This window comes from Pocillopora verrucosa, chromosome 4 (assembly GCF_036669915.1).
Source record: "Pocillopora verrucosa isolate sample1 chromosome 4, ASM3666991v2, whole genome shotgun sequence".
Classification (NCBI taxonomy): Eukaryota; Metazoa; Cnidaria; class Anthozoa; order Scleractinia; family Pocilloporidae; genus Pocillopora; species Pocillopora verrucosa.
This window is the reverse complement of record NC_089315.1, coordinates 1,343,681-1,366,818: the sequence shown is the minus strand read 5'-3', so window position 1 is coordinate 1,366,818 and position 23,138 is coordinate 1,343,681. Positions and strand designations below refer to the sequence as shown.

At 36.8% G+C, this 23,138-nt stretch overlaps 2 protein-coding genes across 9 annotated transcripts in view; one reads left to right on the top strand and one right to left on the bottom strand.

Annotated features, from left to right (window-relative positions):
• The first annotated feature begins 92 nt into the window (after positions 1-92).
• Positions 93-15,523, top strand: LOC131792061 (serine/threonine-protein phosphatase 1 regulatory subunit 10). 2 transcript variants are annotated; one of them, XM_059109425.2, is made up of 29 exons: positions 93-121; positions 254-472; positions 2,702-2,759; positions 3,134-3,237; positions 3,364-3,474; positions 4,325-4,418; positions 4,632-4,673; positions 5,092-5,140; positions 5,354-5,425; positions 5,566-5,634; positions 5,867-5,906; positions 6,119-6,261; positions 6,996-7,093; positions 7,453-7,503; positions 7,680-7,795; positions 8,112-8,167; positions 8,480-8,514; positions 8,614-8,644; positions 9,262-9,417; positions 9,738-9,802; positions 10,072-10,125; positions 10,591-10,665; positions 11,144-11,193; positions 11,615-11,696; positions 11,859-11,970; positions 12,095-12,165; positions 12,596-12,803; positions 13,610-13,887; positions 14,373-15,523. In XM_059109425.2, the coding sequence occupies exons 3-29, from the start codon at positions 2,757-2,759 to the stop codon at positions 14,622-14,624; spliced, it is 2,517 nt and encodes an 838-aa protein (XP_058965408.2). In that variant the 5' UTR covers positions 93-121; positions 254-472; positions 2,702-2,756; the 3' UTR covers positions 14,625-15,523. The 2 variants fall into 2 exon arrangements, with proteins under 2 accessions (XP_058965408.2, XP_058965416.2); XM_059109433.2 differs by having other exon boundaries at positions 112-181.
• A 3,395-nt stretch (positions 15,524-18,918) lies between these two features.
• The window catches only part of LOC131791920 (LIM homeobox transcription factor 1-beta), a 29,490-nt gene continuing 25,270 nt past the window's right edge, over positions 18,919-23,138 (bottom strand). For 6 of the 7 annotated variants that reach the window (XM_059109315.2, XM_066164947.1, XM_059109309.2 and 3 more), the window contains exons 5-7: positions 22,729-22,806; positions 21,891-21,993; positions 18,919-21,398 (exon numbers count right to left, since the gene is read on the bottom strand). In XM_059109315.2, the coding sequence (XP_058965298.1) occupies positions 21,028-21,398; positions 21,891-21,993; positions 22,729-22,806 (552 nt within the window). In that variant the 3' untranslated portion in view covers positions 18,919-21,027. The remainder of the gene's footprint in view (positions 21,399-21,890; positions 21,994-22,728; positions 22,807-23,138) is intronic. The other variant, XM_059109299.2, reaches the window with a different exon arrangement.

Here is a 23,138-nt window from a genome sequence, read left to right as displayed (position 1 = left end):
TACTCACTGACAGATATTTTTGATTGATGGGAAATTGACCAATTGGAGCGTAGTTTCTTTCTTTGACTCTTATATGTCCATCGTCCCTTTGGGGTGTTAGTGAGAGTCCAAGTGAAAATTGGTAAGCCATGTTACTCGGAAAATTCTCTGCCAGAAATTTGCGGTGTTTTCTTCCTCACAAGTACGATGTGAAGTGGAAATTTCGACGTGGTAACAATGTTGGACTAATTTTGTTCCTTTTGTTTATTTTTAGGTGAAGAAATGCGATTTTAAAGAGGAAACTATCCACAGACAGTTTGCAGTTGAGCGGCCATGTGAAATGGCTGCTCAAACTAGTTGTCGTGTGCAATGCGTGAACTTAGGTCGCCCCAAATTCTTTTTAAAATTTATGTACACGCCTAGAACGTGTATGTATTGACGAAAGAAAGTTCTTTGGGGAAAGGGTTATCGAAGTGACGCACAGTGCCCAAGAGTAAGTTGGTTGAATATGAGCCTTTCTGTTTCGATTTCACTAGGCATATGAAGCCACCATTTACGTTGCTGCAAATAAAGCGGTGTAGCGTGGTGGTTTAACACGAATTGTGTCCTTCCTTCTTTCCTTCTCGCTCAAACTAAAACGGCTTCGATGGAGAAAATAAGCAGTCTGAGATAAAGACTGTCTCGAAATGGAAAATCGAAAGATCGTAAGGAAGGTTCCGCGAAAAACATGATGATGCACACGCTCTATACGAAACTTGAATGGATGCGTGAACTATTAACGTTAGATTGGTTGACTTTCGAATCTGATATATTATGTCTTACATTTGGTTAGAACATCTTTCGCGAACTCTCAGTTAATTTGAGAGGTATTTGAGAAGCAGTGAATTCGGTTCTGTGTGGCCACAACCAGATTAACAATCGTAAGAAGTCCGTCTTCGATATTGCGGAGTTTAGTCAAAGTTGCGACTATGGAATGTTGGATTTTCAAAACAAGTCTTTTTTTTTGTCCCTGAGTTATCAGATACGAAAATTTCTTGACTTACTATTTTCCCCTTTAACTATAACAAGTGCAGGTTGAGGAAAATTCAAAAGGACGCGAAGAGATGAAGGTTACCAAACGTGTGCATTAATATTCATGAACAATGAGTGATCTTAAGAACTCAGGAATTTTTAACTTATACCAAGTGACTACTTGAGTCTTAGAATTTTCAAGCAAGTCATGATAAAAGTGAACTGCCCATACGAATGTTTATTGGAGAAATCCTTAAGAATATTTGGCATGAAGTTTTTGCAGACTAGTGATCTTTGAAACAAGAAATGCCAAGTAATCCTAAGTTTGTACATCCACTGACTCCTTCAGATCTGGTGTTTATGGGTGATCAGTGGCTTGATAAGATGAGAAAAACTTCTGCTTCATTCATTTCCTGTCAGAGGTGTCTTTGATGCAACAAGGAAGTGACAATCAATGAGTTTTTTCCTCTTTTGTAATGTAGTACATATAAATTTTACCCAGTTTCTGAGAAGTAATTGTGATTGGCCACCTTTCTGGGATCAAACTATGATAAATGAATCAAGCTTTTGTTGAAGATGTTTTTACAAAGTGAATCAGATCAGCTGATGCTAGTGCTCAAGGAGTTTTCATGATGTTCACTAGATGTATACACACCTTGCATTTTTGTAGTTCACAGGATGCCAATGTAGAATTGATTCAATCTAAGGTTCTAAAAATTTTTGATTGTGAGGAAGTTCGCGCTTGAAGTTTCATAACCTAGCAGATTGCTCAAGCAATGTTTTGGGGCACAAATATAATTTTGCTCCACTTGTTATGAAAATTGGAAAACTAGACTGAAGAAGTAACTTAATATTTATATCCACCCCAAAAGCATTTGTTCAATACTAGCTTTCTTTGTCTTTTTACTCTTGCCAGAAGACACTATGGTACAATAACTATTGTTGTGGCTTTCTCTGTAAAAGGAGATTTGTGTAGAATTCTTGTAGATAATGAAAAGTATCCTCCAAAAAAACAATATTTGCAAACCAAGGTGTGCAACACCAAAATGTAATGAAGAAAAAAAAAGATGAAACTCGAGGCACTGTCTCTAAACATTTTTTTTATTATCTCTGGTGAAGTTATTAGCTAAGGCTAATTTCACTTATTCTTTACAACAATGGACTAGGGAAACACAACTTTGCAAAAGGTCAAATTAATGACATTTCTAATAGACAGCAATTTTGTGATATTTGTTGTAATTGTTCAGTTATTGTCTCTTGGTAGCAATGTTAGGCAAGATGTGTTTTGATTCCCTCATTTATTGAGTAAAAGAAAGAAGAACAGAGTGTGGTGCAACCCTCGTTATTTACAAAACTCCATGTTGAAATCTGCCATATAAATTTAGAATGAGGTAGAAATGTCCCATTCTGACTTGTAGAATCAGGTTTATTGGCAGTTAAAACAACCCAGTGTAATCCAGTACCTGATTGTTATCTTTATACCAACAGATTATTGTTGCATAGCTTTTTTATTTACTCTGCACGCGATAACAGATACTTGTAAGCACTAGCAAAACATGACAGCACTTTGGATAATGGATGAATTCTAAATCCTAAATTCCCAAATTGAATGAAGAAATATCAATTAATTATTTTTAAACTCCAGTCAAGAAATATCATAAATTGTGTTTAATCATTGCAACTGATATTTGTTTCAATTGTTTTTCTTCAGGTGAAGGACTGTTGTGAAAGTTGAGCCTGAAAAGAGAGAAGAGCTGGAAAAAAATATGGTAAAGATGCAGTAAAAGGAAAGAAATTAAACTGAGCAGTTGAACCAGGAAGCAAACCTCATCCTACAAGAGCACATCTACAACATCATGCACTTTTTCAAATTAGTCTTTCTTTTCTCCATGTCAAGGAGAGAAGAGATTTCTTTGTTAAGGAGGAAATCAGATTCTTTGCTGGAATGAAAAACCCACTGAAATTTCCTCATTCCCATCATGTCACTTTGTTGCTCAGTTGGCAGTAGTTTCAACTACTATTTGGGTGACACCTGTTCGAATCTCTAGAATTCTGAATTTTATCAAATTTCTTTCTGTAGTTGCTCTAATTGCAGTTCACTCGACAGAATCATTTCTTCACTAGAATTGTTCGTTACTTTCAGAGCACATCAGGTGGTGAGCCTCACACTCTGCTGAATGCTCTCAAACCAATGCTAGGTTGTTTAGGAGATATCAAGGCCCCTCAAGAGGTGGTGCGGATCATAAGGTATGATACAGGAAGGTTGATAAGTCTTTTGTACAATTGTGTGGTCCTTGTCAGTAAGAAACTTTTTGAAAAGGGTATAATGCTTTCCATTCTCCCATCATCTTGATTGTTTTAACTTGTTTCCAGTTTAATGCGAGATGCAGAGAAGTTGATGAGTCGTTGTATTTACTTGAACATCCTGAAAGCTACTATTTCAGCTGCAAAGGAAAGTGAAACTGCAAGTGAATCACTAGAAAAGTATGACTGCTTTTTACTTCTACTAATATTAAGCAACCACTATTACTAGAGTGGGCTCTGTTATTGAGCCCAGCCTAATTAAAGAGTGGTTGTGGTAACTTTTGCTATTGATTTTCTCTTCATTATTCATTATTGATATTTGTCTAATTAAAGTGCAACTCAGTCACTTTTTTTTCATGTCAAATATATTCCACAATGACCTTTGGATTTCCTGCAATTATGTTAGTGGAAAAATCCTAGTTAGTTTTATGCTACATGAAAAGCTCTCGATGAAAGCTGTGTTGGATTTTCTGGTCTGCTTCTCACTCCTTAACCCTTTAACTCCTATGAGTGACCGAGACAGAATTTCTCCTTACAATATCAATACAATATCAACCAGGTAAGTGATGAGAATTAAGAAAAATATCAATTTGGAGATAATTAGTTAATTCAATACTAAATTCTCTGAACTAAAATGATAAGAATAGTATGGTTGACTGAAAGGAGAATTTCAAATTTGATCTGTGAGTTAAAGGGTTAATGATCTTTACACCTTAACATAAATATGTCTATTCTCAATACTATTCTTAACACATTTCCTAAGGTGCTGATAAGGAGAATTAGTTGTTTATTTTTAAACAATAAAGAGCTTCTTTAGTTGGTGATCATTTCCTTTATTCATGTGACCCTCATGGTTGATTCAGGGTTAATATAGTAAGGAGAAACTAGATCCTGGTCACTCTTAGGGGTCAAAGGGTTGAAAAGTGTGCTCTTGATTGATAATGTTTGAATTATAACAGATTATTTTTGACCAGTTATTAAATGCCCACTTGTTGAGAATAAATGCAAATTTGCTTCTTGGTCTCAACAGGTTTATGAGTGTAGGAGGCTGGAATATACTGAATAAGTGGTTAGTTGAGGCAAAGAAAACTGAGAATTTTCCTGTGCTATTGGAATTACTGGAGGTGAGAGACCTTGTTGCATGAGTGGATGAAACTTTGAGTAATGTGTTTATGCATATACATTTATTTTAGTGTAATGTGTTTATAATTTAGTGTCTTGTACTGTGATATAGTGCTTATATTGCAATGTACAGCTACCAATATGTTGCCTCAAGTCAATCTGTGTGCTGTGTTGCAACATTGTCTCTCACTTTTGATCCTACATCTTTTATTCAGGTCTTGAGAGATCTTCCTGTAAATATAGACACTTTAAAACAAGTACGTTGATATTTCTTGAATAAAATCTGATTGGTTTTCTATCATTGTTTTTCATTACTTAGCTTTCATTTACTGCTCTGGAATGAACAAGAAAATGTTTTTGACCCATTTACATTCATTTATTGATGGTTTTTATGTTTGAAACATTTATCATAATTGCTGTTTGCAGTACAAAGCAGGATGTTCTTTGCTTTGTTCAATTTTGCCATTTTTCTCAAATAATACTCTAAGCCTTTTTTACTTCATGTGTATGATCCCTGAAATCTTCTTACTACCCATCAGCCTAAATACAGTCTCTGTTGAATATTAAATTCATCAAAACTTTGTGCACATTCAGTTGTGATATTGAAACCAAAGACCACTAGATCATGGTTAATTTGGTAGAAAACCCCAATTATATCTAAAGAATGTTTTGTAGGGCAATACTGGCAAGATTATCAAGCATCTCACAAAGTTAGAAAATCAAGGTAAATGTCATTTTGAAATTCACTTCAATTAGAGAAATGAGAATAATTTGGAGTAACATGGGTTTGGTACCACTGATGAACTCCAACGAGAAGCAATGGTATTTAATTTGCTTTAGACTATTGAAGTCAGTATGCTCTAGATCTGGCTTAGTAAGTTTCTCTAGGGTGTCCTCTCATATAGACTGATTGATTTATATCCTTTTTTTGTTTTAGATGTCAAGAAGCTTGCTTCAGGAATTGTCAAACAATGGATGAGTCTTGTGAGAAATCAGACAGGAACATTAGGTATAAGATTACTCTGCAGTGTCACTTTTGAAGTCATATACATGTACTTGTAAATGTATTACAATATCAAGGCTTGATCAAAAGTCTCCAATCACTCTCTGGCTGTGCATGTTTATCCTAAATTTGTTTGTCCCTTTCAGAAAAAGGTGACAAACCTAAGCTGAATGGTTCTGCTAATGGTGAGGATACTTTGCAAGGCTCCAAGCAGGGTGAGTGTACGCACATGTATATTAATTGAACAGAATCTATTTGGACAACACTGAGAAAATGGCTAAGAGACTTACCATATCAATGAATGTTTTGCAATTACCAACTAGATTGCAGGTATATCCTAGTGTATTTTAAGTAAGACATTTTAAAGCATTGTATGAAAGAATACATGTAGGTAGTTAAAAGTGAGGTTGTTTGCTACCTTAATAAGGTTTGATTGTTTGGTTTTAGCTGTTTCTTCAACTGAAGGAAAGCCTGCCAAGAGAATGAGGTGAGATGGTATTCCAGATCAGAGTAAATACATTCAGTTTCCTCATTTGGTGCTTTGCATTGTCATAATTTTATATGTTATAACTTTTCAATCACATGTCCAGGCTGATAAATATTCCAGGTAACAAATTAAGGCCAGCCTAAAAGGTACTTATTATAAATAATAAAATGCAAGACAACTTGAGTTATCAAATTTTATTGATTATGTTATAGAGACAACAACTCAACAGACTCAAACAGGTCACCTCAAGTTGAGAAGAAGGCTAAAACACTGAATGAAGTTAAAAGTGATGTCAAACAGAGCATGGCACAAAAGAATGTTTCTAAAACAAAAGTTATCCCACCTCAGCCTAAACGTAAGTTCCTGTCTGCTTTATTTCCCGTTTTCAAAGTACATGGAAGAGTTGAAAGTTCACAATTCACTGTCTATGATCAAAATGAAAGATTATTGCTGATTTTCATAACCTTTTGACCCCTGAGAGAGACTAGCACCTAGTGACTGCACCCCTGAATCACACATTTAAGTCACAAGAATAAAAGGAATGATCACCAACTAAAGAAGCTGCTGATTGTTAAACAAATTCTCCTCATCAGCACCTTAGAAAATATATAGAGGACAGTAAGGAGAATATACATACTACTGTTAGGGTGTGAAAGGTTAAGGGATGTACAGAAGATGGCTAAATTGTATGAAGGGTCAGAAATCATTTAGGAAGTAGTTTTTGTAGACTTTTTCAAGTGATGGAGTTGAAAATCAATAGTTACAATATTTGGCAAGCAGTGGTGTCTCATAAAGTGTCAAAGATCCTTTAGATACACATATATCAATTAAATCAACTTATTCATGTTTTCCTGAAGTACTCACAATAACCTTTATTGGTAGCTCCAACTATTTATTATTTGGAGAGGGGATAAAAAACAATTATGAAAAAAAAATTGTCTGTGTGAACAAGAATACAGGAATCTCCCCCTTCATAAAATGATGGTCAGTCCCTTACTCTTTGTGCTAAGGGATGGATCAGTATTATAAACTAGAAACCTATCCTTTTAGTACTTGTGGTCATTTGCTCTCTATTTTTGTTTTCACTAGCTGTTGCTATGGAGAGTGCAGGATTCATGAATGCCTTAACAATTGCAGCATCAGCTGCCCCTGTGCGAAAAAGAAAACGTGTGTCCACAGCTTCAAAGGTACTTACATGTACATCATCAATGTGGTATTTCCCATTCATTGAGTCAAGTCATTCTGAAACTGTCTTACTATTCTAAATGAAATATAAAAGGCCTCTTTGTTTGTTTTAGGGTGTGTGAGTTCTGTTGCCCCTTTTAGTACCAGAAGCACTGACACTATTTTCCCCTTTACCTGCAACATTGGTTACCCAAAACTGTAGTGCAGTTTGCAAGTAGTCTCTACAGCAGCTGGGAAACTGATGGGCTTTTTTCACATGACTGGGTTAGCTATTTCAAAACCAGATCTCTGGCCTTACTCTCTAGCTTTGAGGATTTTTAGGGGGATACTTTTAAGAGAGATGCTTTTAATATCTTTATAGACTGGAACTACTAACACCACAACTTCAACCTCTTCAGCCACAACCACCAAGGTAAGCAGTCTAAGTTGCAATACAGTATACGCAGATTTGCAACTTGTTAGTCTTCTCCAGTCTCATTTTTGTATGAAGAAATATAGGTCAATGTAGAGGCTACTTTTAACAAACCTGTCTTTCCTAAAATTTTGTACAAAATTTCTCTTGAGCTTCATGCATGTGTGTTTGTTCAGCCAACATATACAGGAATTCTTGATGCTATTTTGGACAGTCAGTCACAAACACATGGTCAAGAGGATGGAAGGGAAAAGGAAAAAGAGAACAAAGATAAAGAAGTGGATAGTTCAGGGTAACTAACTCAGGATTTAATCACCAATGATTTAAACTTATCATCATATGTACTGAGGCTAACATTGAACTATATGTAAGACAGTAACCCTCAAGACAGTTCATGTTACTGCTTCATACCAAACAAAACACAGATTCACTATCATAGTGTTCTTAACAAAAAGTTGCAAATATTTTGTAGATGATGCCGAAAATTAGATAAGTTTTTTTATTTATTTATTATCTTCTTGGTAGTGTTGTGGGTATATAATACAAGTTATTTTGTCTATTAGCATTTTGATTTCAATAATAACAATCATCTTGTCTGCTGATTTTAGCAATAACAAGTCTGCTTCATCTCCTAATGGCTCACCTGATGACACATCTGCACCAAGTAAGGACACCAAATGACATCTATGTCAGAGCAGTATTTATATCTTTTACTCAGACAAATCAGCCCTCTTTTTTATTCAACTTCTTCCTTGTACCTTTTTTCAAAATTGGATTAAATATATTTTTCTCATGAGGAAAGCATTATATGACCTACAATTATACACATCAGTTAGTGCCAAACCTGAAAGCCACAGTCCATCAGAGAGAATTTTTCCTTGGATTTTTTTTAAATAATATGGTCATCAAGAAGCAACACAAGAGAGATTCCTTTTTGACTGAAATATAATAATTACTGGAATTTTTTATCACTCAGGTGGAGATATTGGAGATTTTAGCAAAATTTCAGAGGTGAGCAGCTACATTGAAACTTCTTATTGCAACTAAACTCAGTTTTTCTCAACTGTCGAAATTTAAACTTATCTTTTTAACACTGGTTCTCTTTGACAGCCATCTGAAAAAGATAATTCTCCAAATGCAGGTAAGCATTACTCCTGTTCTGGAAATGTACATGTGCAACATGAACAAATTTAATAAAGAAAATTTCCTAAAGTTTGGGAACAAAGCACCTGAAATCACTAAAATACAAGGGACTAAGTAGCACTGTGTTGAAATTCTCCCAAAATGATAAAACATTAGAGTTTATGTTCTTGACCCAACTCAGAGTCATTTTAGCCTGAGCCACTTGGGGAGGGTTTAAATGATACTAAGAAGTACCCAAAACATATTCATACCCAAGAAATAGTTTGTGTTACTCACATGACTATGACTTTGGAAGGCATCAAGAAAATAAAAGTGATAATAAAACAGTCTGAACAATCACATGAGCATAAGAGTGGGCTAAAATACATTTCAGGCTGCCAAAATCTCTATTTTAGCCTGCAAAATGTGCCAAAATGCTTGACCAAGTGTTGATAAATAGGAAATTGGAAATTTTAGCAACTTCTTTGTACTCCACCAAAAAAGGCAGTATCTATCAGCCAAAATTAACAAAATACATGTAAGCAATAAATAAGGGGAGGTCATTACCAACACCAATCACATTTTTAGGCTCGCTAAATTCACATTGTGATTGATGCTTGTTTGTTATTTCTTCAGCATCACAGGCATCAACAGATACAGTAACATCAGCAGCTGATGATTTAGAAGAGAAACCAACAAAGAAGTCCAAGAAGGGTAAAAGAGTTACATGGCCTGATGATGATGCCAACCTTGCTATCTTCCATTACTTTGAGATGGATGAAGACGAAAGAGGTCAGTTTGTTCCACTTTTTTTTGAAAATTTGGTTTACATATTTCCACTGCCTGTGCATTATTTATTGTTGAATGATGAATTTTTAAGATATCACTACTGGGCAACTGGAATTTCAATCACTAACACAAGATGAGTTTCACTTTGTATCCCAGATTGGAAAATGAAACTTGAGTTGTTGTCTATTAAGTGTTTTTAAAAAATATAATGATCATACAGAAAAGGTGTTTATATGTGTAACTATGAAATAATGTTATGTGTCTATTCTGCATGAAATACTGCATAAACACTTTTGGCTTATCAGCATTCTTATTTTCTTTAGCTCTGGTTAGACATCCTGTGAACTTCCTTGATGCAGCACATAATGAAATGGTCAGGGAGAGACAGGTAGGTGTATTTACCAAGTTTTATAGACAAAAATTGTGAAATAATTGGTCACATTTTGCATTTTTTCAGTTAAGAAAATAGGTAGTTGTCAGCACTCTAAGCTGCAAATATTTTGGTCACCAAGTGGTGGTGACATAATTTTAGCTAATGAAATTAGTTTTTACCAATTTGGCAACCTGAGTTCAGCCCACCATTTCCAGCAGGTAATTACATACCTTTCTTATTGAGGTGTCTGTGTAGTCTGAAAAATGCATGATTTTCTGTTTCAGCTTGTGGAACAAGCCAAACGTTTGAGTGAAGACATAATGGCAGAGAGAATCAAGGTATAGATGATGCTTAATCATTGTTTGACAAGGGGGAATTTTAAGTTTCAAGTAGGTGGTCTAGGGGAGAGTAGTCTAGTGGGAAAAACACTTTCCTTGTTTTCAATGACTGACTGTTACAACTACCAACCTGAGCTGAAGTGGTCATCATAGTCATGTGACTCTGTGACCACCTTTACTGAGGTAGCTAAAACATCAGAAACTATTGCCATCAAGATCCTTCTCAGAATTCCTCTTATCTAAACAATCAAATCATCCAACTTCAGTTCTGCTACACCTTAATATCAATCCTTTCCTTTATTGTGTAACTGAATTTTTAAACTTACATCATATTTCATAATTTGCCAAAAAGTAATCTTGCAATTGCCACAAGACCTGCATTTGTTTCAGTAAACCTGTGATCTACATTTAAGCACATCAGCTAATTAGGTCCTAAATCAACAATAATCTGTTTGCATGTTGTAGTGGTACAGACCCAGAGCCTTAACACTAGAACACCAAATGGAAAAAGGTTCAAAGAGTACGCAGAGGCAAATACAGGTATAGTGCACTATGTGTCCAACACACTCCTATATAGGAGTGTTCATCTGTTACTTGCTTTACTCTGTGCCGAGCAGCAACTGATACATTTTACCATGAGCATACTTGTAAAGATATACATGATATGACCTTCTACAGTGAAAGTCAGTGGGGGGCATCTTGAGAGATTTTGTGCATACATGAGATTCAAACTTTTAACACATTCAATAACTTTTACTGTGTAGAAATTATTGAAAAGCACAGGTGGGACTCAAAAAGACACATGAAGAATTTATCTTCCATTTTTTCCCTAAGTGTTATGTGGAATGCCAGTAATAATTACTAGACACTAAATAGATCATTTTAAACCATACACAGGTCCACTTTTTTATGACTGCCAATGTTGCAACATTCTTCAATTTATTTTGCTCTATTTACTCTGTAAACCCTTGTTTATTATAGATAACAGTTCATAATTATGTGATTTTTTGGCTCACAGAAAACCAGAGAAGCTAGTATACTTGCAGATATATTTTTAACCAAGTCAAGGTAAAGTCTTGGTACATAGCCAGTTTTTTTGTGCTTGCCAATGTTTTAGAAGCTCTCTTTTCCCTTTTGGAGCATGATAAGAATATCACTGATGCACTCAACTGCACCTGGTGCACCACTATTTTGTTCTTACCAAATTTTGATGTCATCTGAACAGATACAACTGGAATGGATTTGTTAACTAAACTTGATTCACATATTCCTGTGTTAGAATTATGGTAGTTTGATGTCCAGAAGTGCTCTGCGTTTTCTCTAATCTTTCCAGAATGAGTAATGTCATTGGTAGACTAAGTTTTACAATTTGGAATAATTGTAAAGCCAGTGTTGTCAGATGCTATTTCCTAACCCCATGTGTGGTAATTTAAGTGGTTTGCTATTTTGATGTTTGATCAAAATGGGTTATGTTCTTATTACATTTCAGTTTGCCTGACAGCCCAGCAGAACCTGAACCTGATAACCAAAAAGGAAGTCCTGAAGAACCCAGAGTTATACCACATGATGAGGTACATGTATTGATATATAGCAGCTCGTACAAGAGATAGATGGCAAATACTCAGCATAACTAACTCTCCTACTGGCTGACCAAGATGTGGATCTATGGAATGTTTTGTTGATTAACTGAATGACTGTCTGACTGTTATTTTGTATATATATATTTCCTGCAGAAAGGAACCACTCATGTACCTGCCAAGGCTCCAGTTGTATCTTCTAACAACAGCAGTGTACAGCTTCCACCAGCACTTATGTCACTGTTGTCATCAGCATCCTCAACTACAGGTTTCCTGTTACTATTAAGATATTTCTTTCTTTTCCTTAGCTGGTAAATGGTCCTTGTTTTGTGTTCGACCAAAGTGAGTTTGTATTTTTTTAAGACGTCAGCAATCTCTGTTTTTGTTTTCAGCTGGGTCAGTATCTCATGGAAGTGGTGACAGAGGACCTTATACAGTTCAAGCCCTCCTTGATAAAATTATGGCAAGTAACTAGACTGTCATTACGCGTATTCCAATGTTCAAGTTTTACAATATGTTATATAATTCTTATAGTATTATTGAACAGTGATAACGAGTTAATTTGCAATTTAGCTTGGGATGAAAAATGACAAGATGTTTGAAGAACTAGTTTGTTTTTTTATAGTTAAATCCAAGAGACTTAAATTATATTAGGAAATAATTAATACGTAACTGCAATGTGAATGTTCTTGAGAGGGCTGTTAGTCATTCAGAAGCTGCCTTGAACTTTCAGTCATAACCTCAAGTTCCTTATCTTGTACTGTTTTTGAAACTTCTTTCTTTTTTCAAGGAACTCGGTAGTACATGCTGGGTTTCCAATTATTTTTTGATATTTGAAACGTAAATAAGTTCTGAACTTGTTCACAAACTCTTCGAATATCTGTTTGTTTTAGAATCCCTCCACGCAGGGTAACCCACCCGACATGGCATCTGGTTCTCAGTCTCTTCCTCAAAATGAGCCAGGGAGTTCCTCCTTACCCCCAGCCCTCCAACATATCCTGGAACCTCTTCAGCAGAACAAAATGGGTCCTCCACGGATGCAGGGACCTGGACCAGGATCCATGCCTGGCATGGGTGCGGGAGCAGGATTGCTGGGTGCAGGTAAAGTCAATTATTTTGTCAGCAGCAGCTTTTGTATAGTGGACAACAGGTTCGACTTTTGATGTGGGTCACAGGCTCTATAGGTTGCTAGAAGACTTTGGTTGAATTCAAAAAGGCAATCCCTTCTTTCTTCACGAAAACATCAGTGTAAAACTTGTCAAAGGAAATGTTCTTGATTGTGTTCTGCAAAATGCGTGTTCAGTTCACATCAGCCAATCTTATTCGTTTTTCTAAGTGAATAAACCATGCAACCACCCTCAGGCCAAAAGTACTTGGTGGTTTTTTTTTCTTAGATATCAATTACCTTCAAGAATAACCCATGAAATTCTGCGTGTACTTTCTTCTTAAGTATGGAATTAGCTGGCGGTTTTAAGAGCCGTCGATGATAAGAGTGCAGGCTGCGAAGCTACAGATTCGTTCATAATCTCTATTCTCAAGAGCCTTAAACAACTTAAAAGTATTTTGATAACAGGCCATTTCTGAGTTCATGAACCCTCACTTTCAGAACGTGGTTAAGCAGAGATTGAAGATTTATTTTGATGTGAAAGGCCTTATACTGGACCCTGGTACTAAAACAGAGACTTTGTACATCTTTAAGATCGTGTATTTAAAAGTGAAGTAAATATTTTTTAAGAATACCCACTTCTCTATAAGACTGTTTAACAGAGAGGCTCCCCAAGCAAAGGGAGATCATTTGAGAAATGTCCTTCGTCAGTAAATGTAAAACTTCAATTATTTTTAAACATTACCAGCTTTTCGAAATGTTAGATGTCATGTGACGATCTCTTGATCTGTTCTCGCCACAGCACCAGGTGATCCAATGGGGAGTCTTAATGTCTTCAGACCATCCGGTCCTATGGGTCCTAGAGGTGTACAAGGCCCACATTTAAGACCTGATATGCCCCCGCATTTTCAAGGCCCTGGAGGCCCTAGACAAGGTCCACCAATTGGGCCCCTGTTTCCAGGTCCAGAGGGCCCCATGATGGGTCCTCGCATGAGGGGACACATGCCAATTCGAATGCAGGGCGGACCAGGTATTGGTAGAGCCATGCCAACAGGTCCTCGGCCTCTTTTACCAGAGATGGTAAGCCTCAAGCTTTGTGTACGTGGATTCTGTCCCTCATTAGATCATGTTAAGTTTCTGATTATAGTAACTGGTGTACCACTGTAAAGAAGTCAGCACTCAATCACTCAACAACTTCTCCAAATGTGTTTAGGTGGTTGATTTACAATTGTATCTTCAGGTGAATAACGATCTAATGTAGAAATTACACTTGCGTCGTGACGCACCACAACTGAAGTAAGTTAATAACCCACAATCCTTCAGACTGATCTTAACACTAAGTGCTCAACCAATAAACTGACAATCAGCAAGTAGTTTGTCTGTTCGGGAATATTTCGGTGTTATTTGCCCGATGTTCTGTCGGGCTGGAAGATCAATCATTAAGCGAATTACAGTCCTCTGACGTCAAAAATGCTTTTTCGTTTATATACTTTGTGTATCGTACGAAAGAAGGCAATGAACAGGAAGAAAAGATAGTTAATTGATCACACTTCGTCCTATCCCAGGCCCAACGAGACGACTTCCACTCGGACCAGTTCGACGATGGAGGGGAGTATGGTGACGAAGACGAAGAAGGCGAACTTGGAGACATGAGCATGCGTGGTAGGGGTCGAGGAATGCCGCGCGGTCGTGCACGTGGAAGGGGAAGGGGCAGAGGAACGCCTCCTGTCTGTCGACATTTTGTGTCAAAACGAGGCTGTCTTAGAGGAAACACGTGTCACTTTTTACATCCCGGAGTAAATGGACCTCCAGTTTGACAGTGAATAATAGAGCGTTTGAAGACGGTGGCGCTAAACTCCTGAGGTCATACTTTTCTTGTTGACAATTACGACAGGAAGCAGGGAATTGGAGTAGAACTTTTTTACTTGGGCATGACATGGAATGTACTGATACGTCTTCAAGTTACTTTATTTTTGATAAGAAACAATAATGTCTGAAGTTCACCAATGGTATTTAATAAGGAATAACACACGGGTAATGCTCTAAGCTTTCATTTACAGTCGGCATCGAGACGTATGTTCTCGAGGTGGCCTAAGCACAGCAGAGGAAGGATTTATAGCTATTGAAGAATGACACTGAACACGCAGTGAAGAAAACTCTCTCTAGTACCAAATCAGGGAAACTAGTCTAGCAAGGAGGAAAAATTACCAAATTTCTTGTGACTTTCTTTTAAACCTCAAAGCCCTCTTAGTGTTAGTTGAAATGGGGTCAAGCAAATGCGACCAATCTTTTTAGTCTGATGGAATAAGGTAGTGATAAAGGTGAAGTGTTTATTAATGTTTCACGATACTTGCGCGATTTGTTTCCTTGATTTGGTATGAATATCCAAATTCTCCTCGCCGCCAATACAAGCAGTGTTGCAATTGCTACAGAAAATACATACCCCAGTCATAAAGGTTTAGGGAGTCGTGCACAATTCGAGACTTGTACTTTGCCCAGTTATTGACTCAAATCTTCTCTCTTATCCATTCATCTCCGTCGAAACTACGGAAACTACGTATTTTATCACGAGCGTTCGTTATTGAAATTATCTTTGTACATATTGTATAGAGTGTGGAAACAGCGCATGTAGAATACTAGGTAGAAATAGTTTTTAAGCGATATCTACTTGAAAATATTTTGCAACACAGCTAGAGAATAAATGTTTCGTATTTTAGTCAGTCTGAGTTTCAGCAGAAAGTAGAAGATTCAAATACAAATTTTTAGAGTAATCTCAACGTGATGCAGATCCTTGGGAAGCAGTCTTTTTTGTTCTTGGTTAAGGTATGAATAACCCCAACGCTTTTAGTGTGACATTTCATTTCTGTGCTAGCTAGTAATATCTTGATTGGTCCAGCTGCAACGAAAGTAGTTTTCTCATGGTTGTCTTTACCTTGTTTTCGCCGTTGTCCTTATAATTTACCGCTATTGCCTCGATCTGAATAATGTAGTCGATTGTAGAAACTAATTTTATTGGCAACTCGAAAGACACTGGTAATCTACTAATGAGTCAGCTGCACATCCCAGTTCACGTCTGAGTTGATCAACGAGGATGTCACCTTTTAAAATCGCCTCGCCTTCTAAAACAGTTCACATTTTTTCAGAATGGACTTACGAGAGTTTCTGCCAACTTAACCTTTATCAATCCATTTTCTATATTAAAATTTTGCAAGAAGACATAAGTATCTTGTGATAAAAGACGAAACAGTTTTGTGACTCCAGGTATGGGAGTAAGACTGAGTCATGTTCGTAAAACTGGCTCGAATTGTACAACACAATTGCAGATAAATTATCTGGAACCTCTTCATGTCTGGGGTTCGTTTCTGACGCACAACGTTTAAATTAGTCACTGCTTTATAGTGGGAAAAAATAAGAAATCTGGCAAGAGCCGCGATGGTACAAAGCAGTACCAGGTGAATTGCGCAGTCTTTAGAATTCATCGTGAATACAATTGACCAATGTGATTCACGTTCAAACAATTATAACTACGTACGTTGATAATCATAGATATGAATGAAGTAGGTGGGGGTTCCAAATATATTTCCTTGGCACTGTTCATCGTATTGATGTGAATTACTTTCACTTGTAATCAGTTTTCTTTGTTGATTGCCTCACAAAAACCATTTATTATGTACTAAGAGACAGTTGATTACTAATAGTGTTGTGTCGGTGGTACAGCTATGCTGGAAGTGAGCAACTTTGTTGGTTACACAACAATATAACAAAGAAATGTTATTGCTAATTTATACTTTTATGGGTTGGAGAGGAATAATGATGCGATTTTTTCTGTTTATTTCACATTATTTCCATGAAAATGCAAAAACCATCACCACCATGTGTCGTCAAACATCATTCCTCTTCAGCCTTTTGAGATTTAATCGTGTTAGTGTTAAAATTATCATTTGATGTACACTTCCTCTATTAAAGGCAATTTCAACAAGTGAATTTCCTTTGTGCAATTTTTATTTGTCTCGTTTTGAGTCGCCAGACTTTCGCATCCACCCAATCTTACAGAAGATTTAGTACAGTGTCCTTCTTTTTCAAAAATATGATAACATAGTGTTATGAAGTATTTTATTAGTTTATAATTCATTAGTCAGTTCAGTGTGATGAAGTGTTTCGTTTATATTTAGAATGTAGTTACTATTCGAATTTGAATTCCGAAGTTATTTTGGTTAAAGCTGCCGTGGTGAGTTTCCGAATTGTGACAGTCTTGACTAAATTCCATAAATGGACGTGCTTAGTTGGTCTATTGACCTTGATTTGAACGCACGAGGGTTCTTGTTTTGGCTAACGTAGTCGAATTTTGATACAGTTGATCAGATGCATTATGTTCAAGTCTCGTGAGGTTGTTTGGCTCAGAGTTCTACTTGAGCAACTGCTTATAATCCAAGGTCAGCCAGCTGGCATGCCCACCTATATCTGTCAGTAGTGTATGTAAAGGCATTTTCTTCAGAGCTTATTTAGCACAGAGAAGAGAATAGAATAGACTAGTAGAATGTAGACAGAGTGGAGAAGAGTACAGTCAGAATCCTGTAGTTGAAGTGAGTGTTTGGCAGCACAAATCAACGAAAAGTATTCAGTGAGAATCAAAGTGTGAGAGCCTAACAGATTAACCAGGTTTTCACAGAATGAAGTAAACTTGGATGTAAGTAGAATTGTGTTCTGGAGAACTGATAAGTTAAAGAAAACAATAGATAGCACTCCTATGCTCGCTATTTTTAATTACATGGCGAGGGCGAAGTAGATTTTTAATGCCTCTAGATGAAGTCGACGGGAATGTCGAAAAAGTACTCAGTAGGTAGGAAGAATATACCTGTTGTTCAAAGCCTCTGTTATAAATGGTCTGATTACCCAAGTTTAATTCAGGATGCAGTAGATGTGGATTTTCAACTTTTTTTCGTTTTGGAAGAGAAATCGCTGCATCGCCGCAGTTTCAAGAGACGAACGTCGCAAATGAAATATCCTTATGGCCGGAAAGTTATTTAACAAACATTTCAAGTATGTAACATGTGCAATTTCCAACGAGCACGCCTTCGAATATTCAGTATGATTGATGAACGAAAGTACAAAGAACTTTTACTTAATAAAATGATTCAAAGCGTCAATATTCCTTTCCTGATTGATTTTTTAAAAAACAGAAAAAATAATTTTGCTGTGATAGAATGTAAGGTGACCAGGTAATCTATTTTAATACATTATTCGTGGCCGTAGGCGGGGTTTTCTTACGTTGGTTTCCTTTTGACATTTAGTTGTAATACAGATTTAGTTAAAACCATGGGATGTCAATTTTCTTGTCAACTGAGGTAAGGGGGATGGGGTGGGGCAGGATTTACTCAGTGAACCCACTTTCTTAACTTCCTCCTCGAACCTGTCATCTTTCCCGTGAGTGACAGACAGTAAAGGGGGAACTGGACGTGATTTACTCCACCTCACCTAAACTACCTGACGGCAGCAGAAGTAACACAGGGCACCCAAACAATTAGAGACTTCGAGAGGGTAAACAAGAGCGTGGCAAAACCGAAGGTTTAAAGACGAAAACAATAACACTGCACTTGCGTTTAAAAATTTGTGCAGTTCTTAGCCGTCCTGTGTAGAACAGTGACCATGGAAAGCACAAGATTTCGTGTGCTCTAGGAATGACAACATCGACGGCTACTCAGGGGTCTCTTTTCTACTTTGGAATTAACTCTTCATGTTATGCTAAAGGCGAGATCTTGTACCACCAGAAACGATTGATATACATCGACCAACTAGTGAAAGTTTAAGAAAAACGAAAGGTCGTTTTTAGGTGGCCCTCCAAATCTTATACTCTCTAATGACTTCCAATCAGAGAGTGCATCTTGGCTTATGTAGAAAACTGTTACCTTTTCAGAGCGACTTCGTGGATGAAAAAGTTCGTCTCTTCCTCTGTAACTGCAGTAAAGTGCTCAAATCAACTTTGGAGGATGACTTTTTTATCCCATTAGATGCAAGATTTGAAAACTGACGAATATCTCGAATGCAATATTCAACAATTATTCCTTGAGCGCGCATTGGATATGAGATGGCAAATAGCAAACGAGGAAAACCTTCTTTAGATCTGTTTTATTTTCTTCATCTTAATGTTCTGTACACGTTACTGAGCACAAGAAATTAAGGCTCACTTTTTGCCTTTTTGGATATTATTTACATCATACTATATCTCTTTATCATACAACAACAAGTCAATACTGTTTAAATTATGAGAATGAAAGACATCCTGAATACAACACCAACTCTCTTTAATTTAACACAAACTCGCGTCTCGCATAAGACTTGGGATATCCTTCGCTTTCCCCTCCTCGCCACACCACCCCGCTCCTAGTAATAAGAAGCCTTCGAGGAAGTGATGTTAATAAATAAGCCGATTAATACTTTAGTGATTCTAGGCTTCCTATGATAAACCTTTAACTCCCAAGATTGATAAAGAATCGAATCCTCCTCATTATTATAGAGCAGTGTTTACCATACAAGTGAGGAGAAATGTCATACTAATAAGCCTGGAGGTAATTCCATGGCAGGAACTTAAAATCTAAGGTATTTCTAAGGTAATGTACTGCAGATTTAAGTCGAAATTCATTTTCAATCTTGAGAGCTAAGTTTTTATATGCTTGACTATTGCACTCTTAGTAACCTTTCTTAGATAAAGACAAAAGATTTCCTAACTACTCTTAATACCACTTTACTACTCGTGAAAAACTAATCAGCGCTTTCACCCTTTTATTCTCAAAAGAGAGCAAAATCAGACTCTTCTTTAGAAATTTTATACTTTGTCAAAAAGTAAGTAGACCAGTAAGTAGAAACCACCAATATTTATCCGGTTAATTATTTAAATCTCAACTGCTTTTTCAGGAAATACATGGCATTATCTAACTGAGAATTGGCGAGTTTAAGGATGGAAGATTTAAGTATTATTCAAACTGACGCAAAAGTCTGCAACTGCTATAAATATGCGTTGAACCAATGTGAAGCAGCATCGTCTGAATCTGTAACAAAACAATTTCGGATATTAGGCTAGTGTTCTTGAGCAGACCTCTGTTTCATATGGGCAAAGAAAATGAGAAATTTTGAATCAGTAGAGCGCAAACGAGGCTTATTCTGAAAGGATATTTAGACTATGTGGAAAAAAAGCTACATCAGAGTATGAATAATTTTAATCTTTCTTAAATAATAGTTATGATCCCGTAACATGTCTCAACGCAATTTGTTATTTTTCAGAAAGGATTGTGAGACTGTCTCAGTAAGAAAAGAAACAGTAATTTTCATCTTGACAATATTAATGCAACGTGCAAGACCTGAATTTCAGTAATCCTAGTCAAGTTTCTTCTTCTGTCAGTTACTCGGCCAAAAATTAGCGATGAACAGTATGTTTGTTTGCAAATAAGTTATCAAAAAGGTTTCAGTATTTTGTAAAACAAAAAGGCTTTCAAACACAATTACATTTAACAGGCAAATATTTTATTTTTTTTAATTTTCCTCAAGTATAACGCGACATCTGCACGTAAAAGGTGATTTTTGCGGGTAGGAAAGTGTTAGCAGTCTCCACAAATCACAAGCAAAGAACTGTTCATACTTAGGCCATGATTTTCGGTTAAAAAAAGATTTACGACTTGTTCGTTTAATATTTCATTGATACGGAAAGTATTCAGAAGTAATTATAATACTATGACTTACTCCTTTGAATTTTTTTTTAAAAGAGACCTATTTAATTCTTCAGATAAGCAAGAGGTTGCAAGAGAGTGAGTGGTAACCAGCGGTATAAGGTGTGACGACTTTTAAGCCTACAGCTTATGTTTTTATCTTACTGAAAAATAACTCGTGAACTTTCCTTAAATTTTTTTGCAAAATAGAAATAACTATTTTATCGTTTTCTTGATCATGACTCGACATGTACAATTACGGGTGTGAAATGAAAATTTTTCAGTGGGAAAAAGTTAAGAAAAAATGTAATTTTTTTCAGAAAAGCAAACCTATTTGTTCGAAATTGTTTTCAAGAAGTGTCACGATATTTAGCAACAACGATAAATAAATACAAATAAACCTCAGCCCTAACGAATAGTACATTCTAAACTACCAGCAATATTGAAAGTGTTCTATGTAGTTACTAACAAGGAGGCATTGCCAATAATGCGATACAATATGCTTCAAAATTGTGATAAATTAGAATGAATTAATCATGTCATGCATAAGTTCTAAGTGATTCTGACCATTGTGATTTGTAGTGGTGGGATATCCACCCATATCCCCGGGGTTAAACTGTTGCGGCCGCATCATACATTCATCGATAGCTTGCATTCCATGATCCATAGGAATCTCCCCGGAGTCCATATGGTTAAGTGGTCCTTGGTAAGGAGGTTGGAACTGCGGTGGTGCCATCATTGGTCCCATATGATTTTGCAAATGTTGATATTGAGGCGGAAGCATTCCATAGGGAGGGGGTTGAGATCCCTGGAGTTGTGGGGGAGGGGATAGTGATGGAGGAAGATCTAAACTATCTCTATCGGCTCGCCTTTTATCTCTTGGACTTGACGCTAAACAACAGACAAGGGAACATTGAGTTAGTAGGTGCCAAATCTTTTGGGAGCCTTCCAAGAGTGGAGCCTGAAAATCTTCAATAGTAAGTCAATGGCAGATGTGAAATACTTAAATGACTATGTTGATCTCTAACACAGTTTTTGTAAGATTAGAGCAGCTGTAGGTTAACCTCACGTTGGGGAAGGTATGGTATTTTGAGACGTCGAGGTCAAATTGTATTACAAGTTGAAAGCTGTTTTCAGTTTTGAGTAAACCAATAGTTTATAAACAGTTTATAATCTTTTGAGAAACTCAATGGCACCAATGAAACTCTTTAAATAACAGGAACAGTTTCCAAGTGGGGAGAAAGGGAAAAAAAACTTTCAAAATATCCTGAAATTCCTTTCAAACACAGATCAAAATCAATTTATTTTGATTATCTTCATTTGAAAGAGATCTAATAAACATTTATCAGTTTGAATTTTGATCGTGGGTCTGAAGACACTTACATTTCCCGTCTTTACTTTTTTTAAGACTCCTTTGTCTATTACTGACTCTACAACTTGCTGCGCCATCAGACTCCGGATTGTTCCTTCTCGCAAGTTTCTTAATCTGTTTGTAAGAAAAAGAAATAATAAATCCCTCTTCCCAGGATATGGTGACGAAACAAATTACCTATAGGAGAATTTTGAGAAACGAACACAGATCTAAAGAAATTGTTATCATCTGGATAGGAAATAAACGCTTCTGTCACCCGCCAAATAACTAACTGACAAGTTGATACACAGAAAGAGTGGATGCTAAGGACACTAGACCCTCATTTCATATTTTCCAGCTGACAAACATACAGAGCTATTTAGTTTTTTCTACTGCCCTCGGACGTTTCTTTCATTTCGCAAAGGGTATCGAGAGAAGAAGGCTTTCCTGAGAGAGTGTCATAAATCGCCTCAGCCTCAGGGAGCTGTGGAAGATATATCTTTGTATAATTTCAATATTGATGGGTAACTGATGAATGGTCAAACGTGGAGAAACGAGGATAGGAGAGCACGAAGGTCCCGAACTATGGAAAAAATCACTTGCCAAGCTTAGCCAAATGGTTTTCGAAAATCCCTTTACGCAACTCGCTCCAGACTTCTTACGCCGAACGGTTTCAAGATGGCCGACAGAGGAAACAAGGGATGGAAAGCGCATGGTTAGTTAATCACCGTGTTCCTAAACCATATTCTAATTCCATAGATGGGATGTGAGGTTTCCCAGTATTCAGCTAGGCAGTAATAAAGTTCAGGATAGAACAACTTCAGACCGAAAAAAAGCACAAAACATTGTTCGTGTTACATGTACAGTTACCTTGGCTCTCTGATTTTGAAACCAGACTTGCACAACACGAACGCTGAGCCCTGTTTCTCTTGAAAGCTCTTCTCTGACCTTTTTGACGGAAGACAAACAAAAAACAATTGGTGCCTGCAATGACAATGTCTGAGAAGAAAAGGAAGGGACATAAACTAGATCATTCTAATTCGTAAGTCCGATTTCCCCCGCTCCTTTTGTAGGACGGTCAAAAGCTGAAATTTGAAGTCATGCTGTGGAACGCTATCATCCGAACCTGGTCATTGTTTATCGCCTGGAGGGTGGGATGGGGCGGTCTGGAGGATTTTGGTTTAATCACAATAACTTTACCTGTCCAACGATCCCCCCCCCTTACTAGCAGTCAACTATTCTTAGTCCGGCCTTTATAATTTGTGAGTGACGGCTGCTAC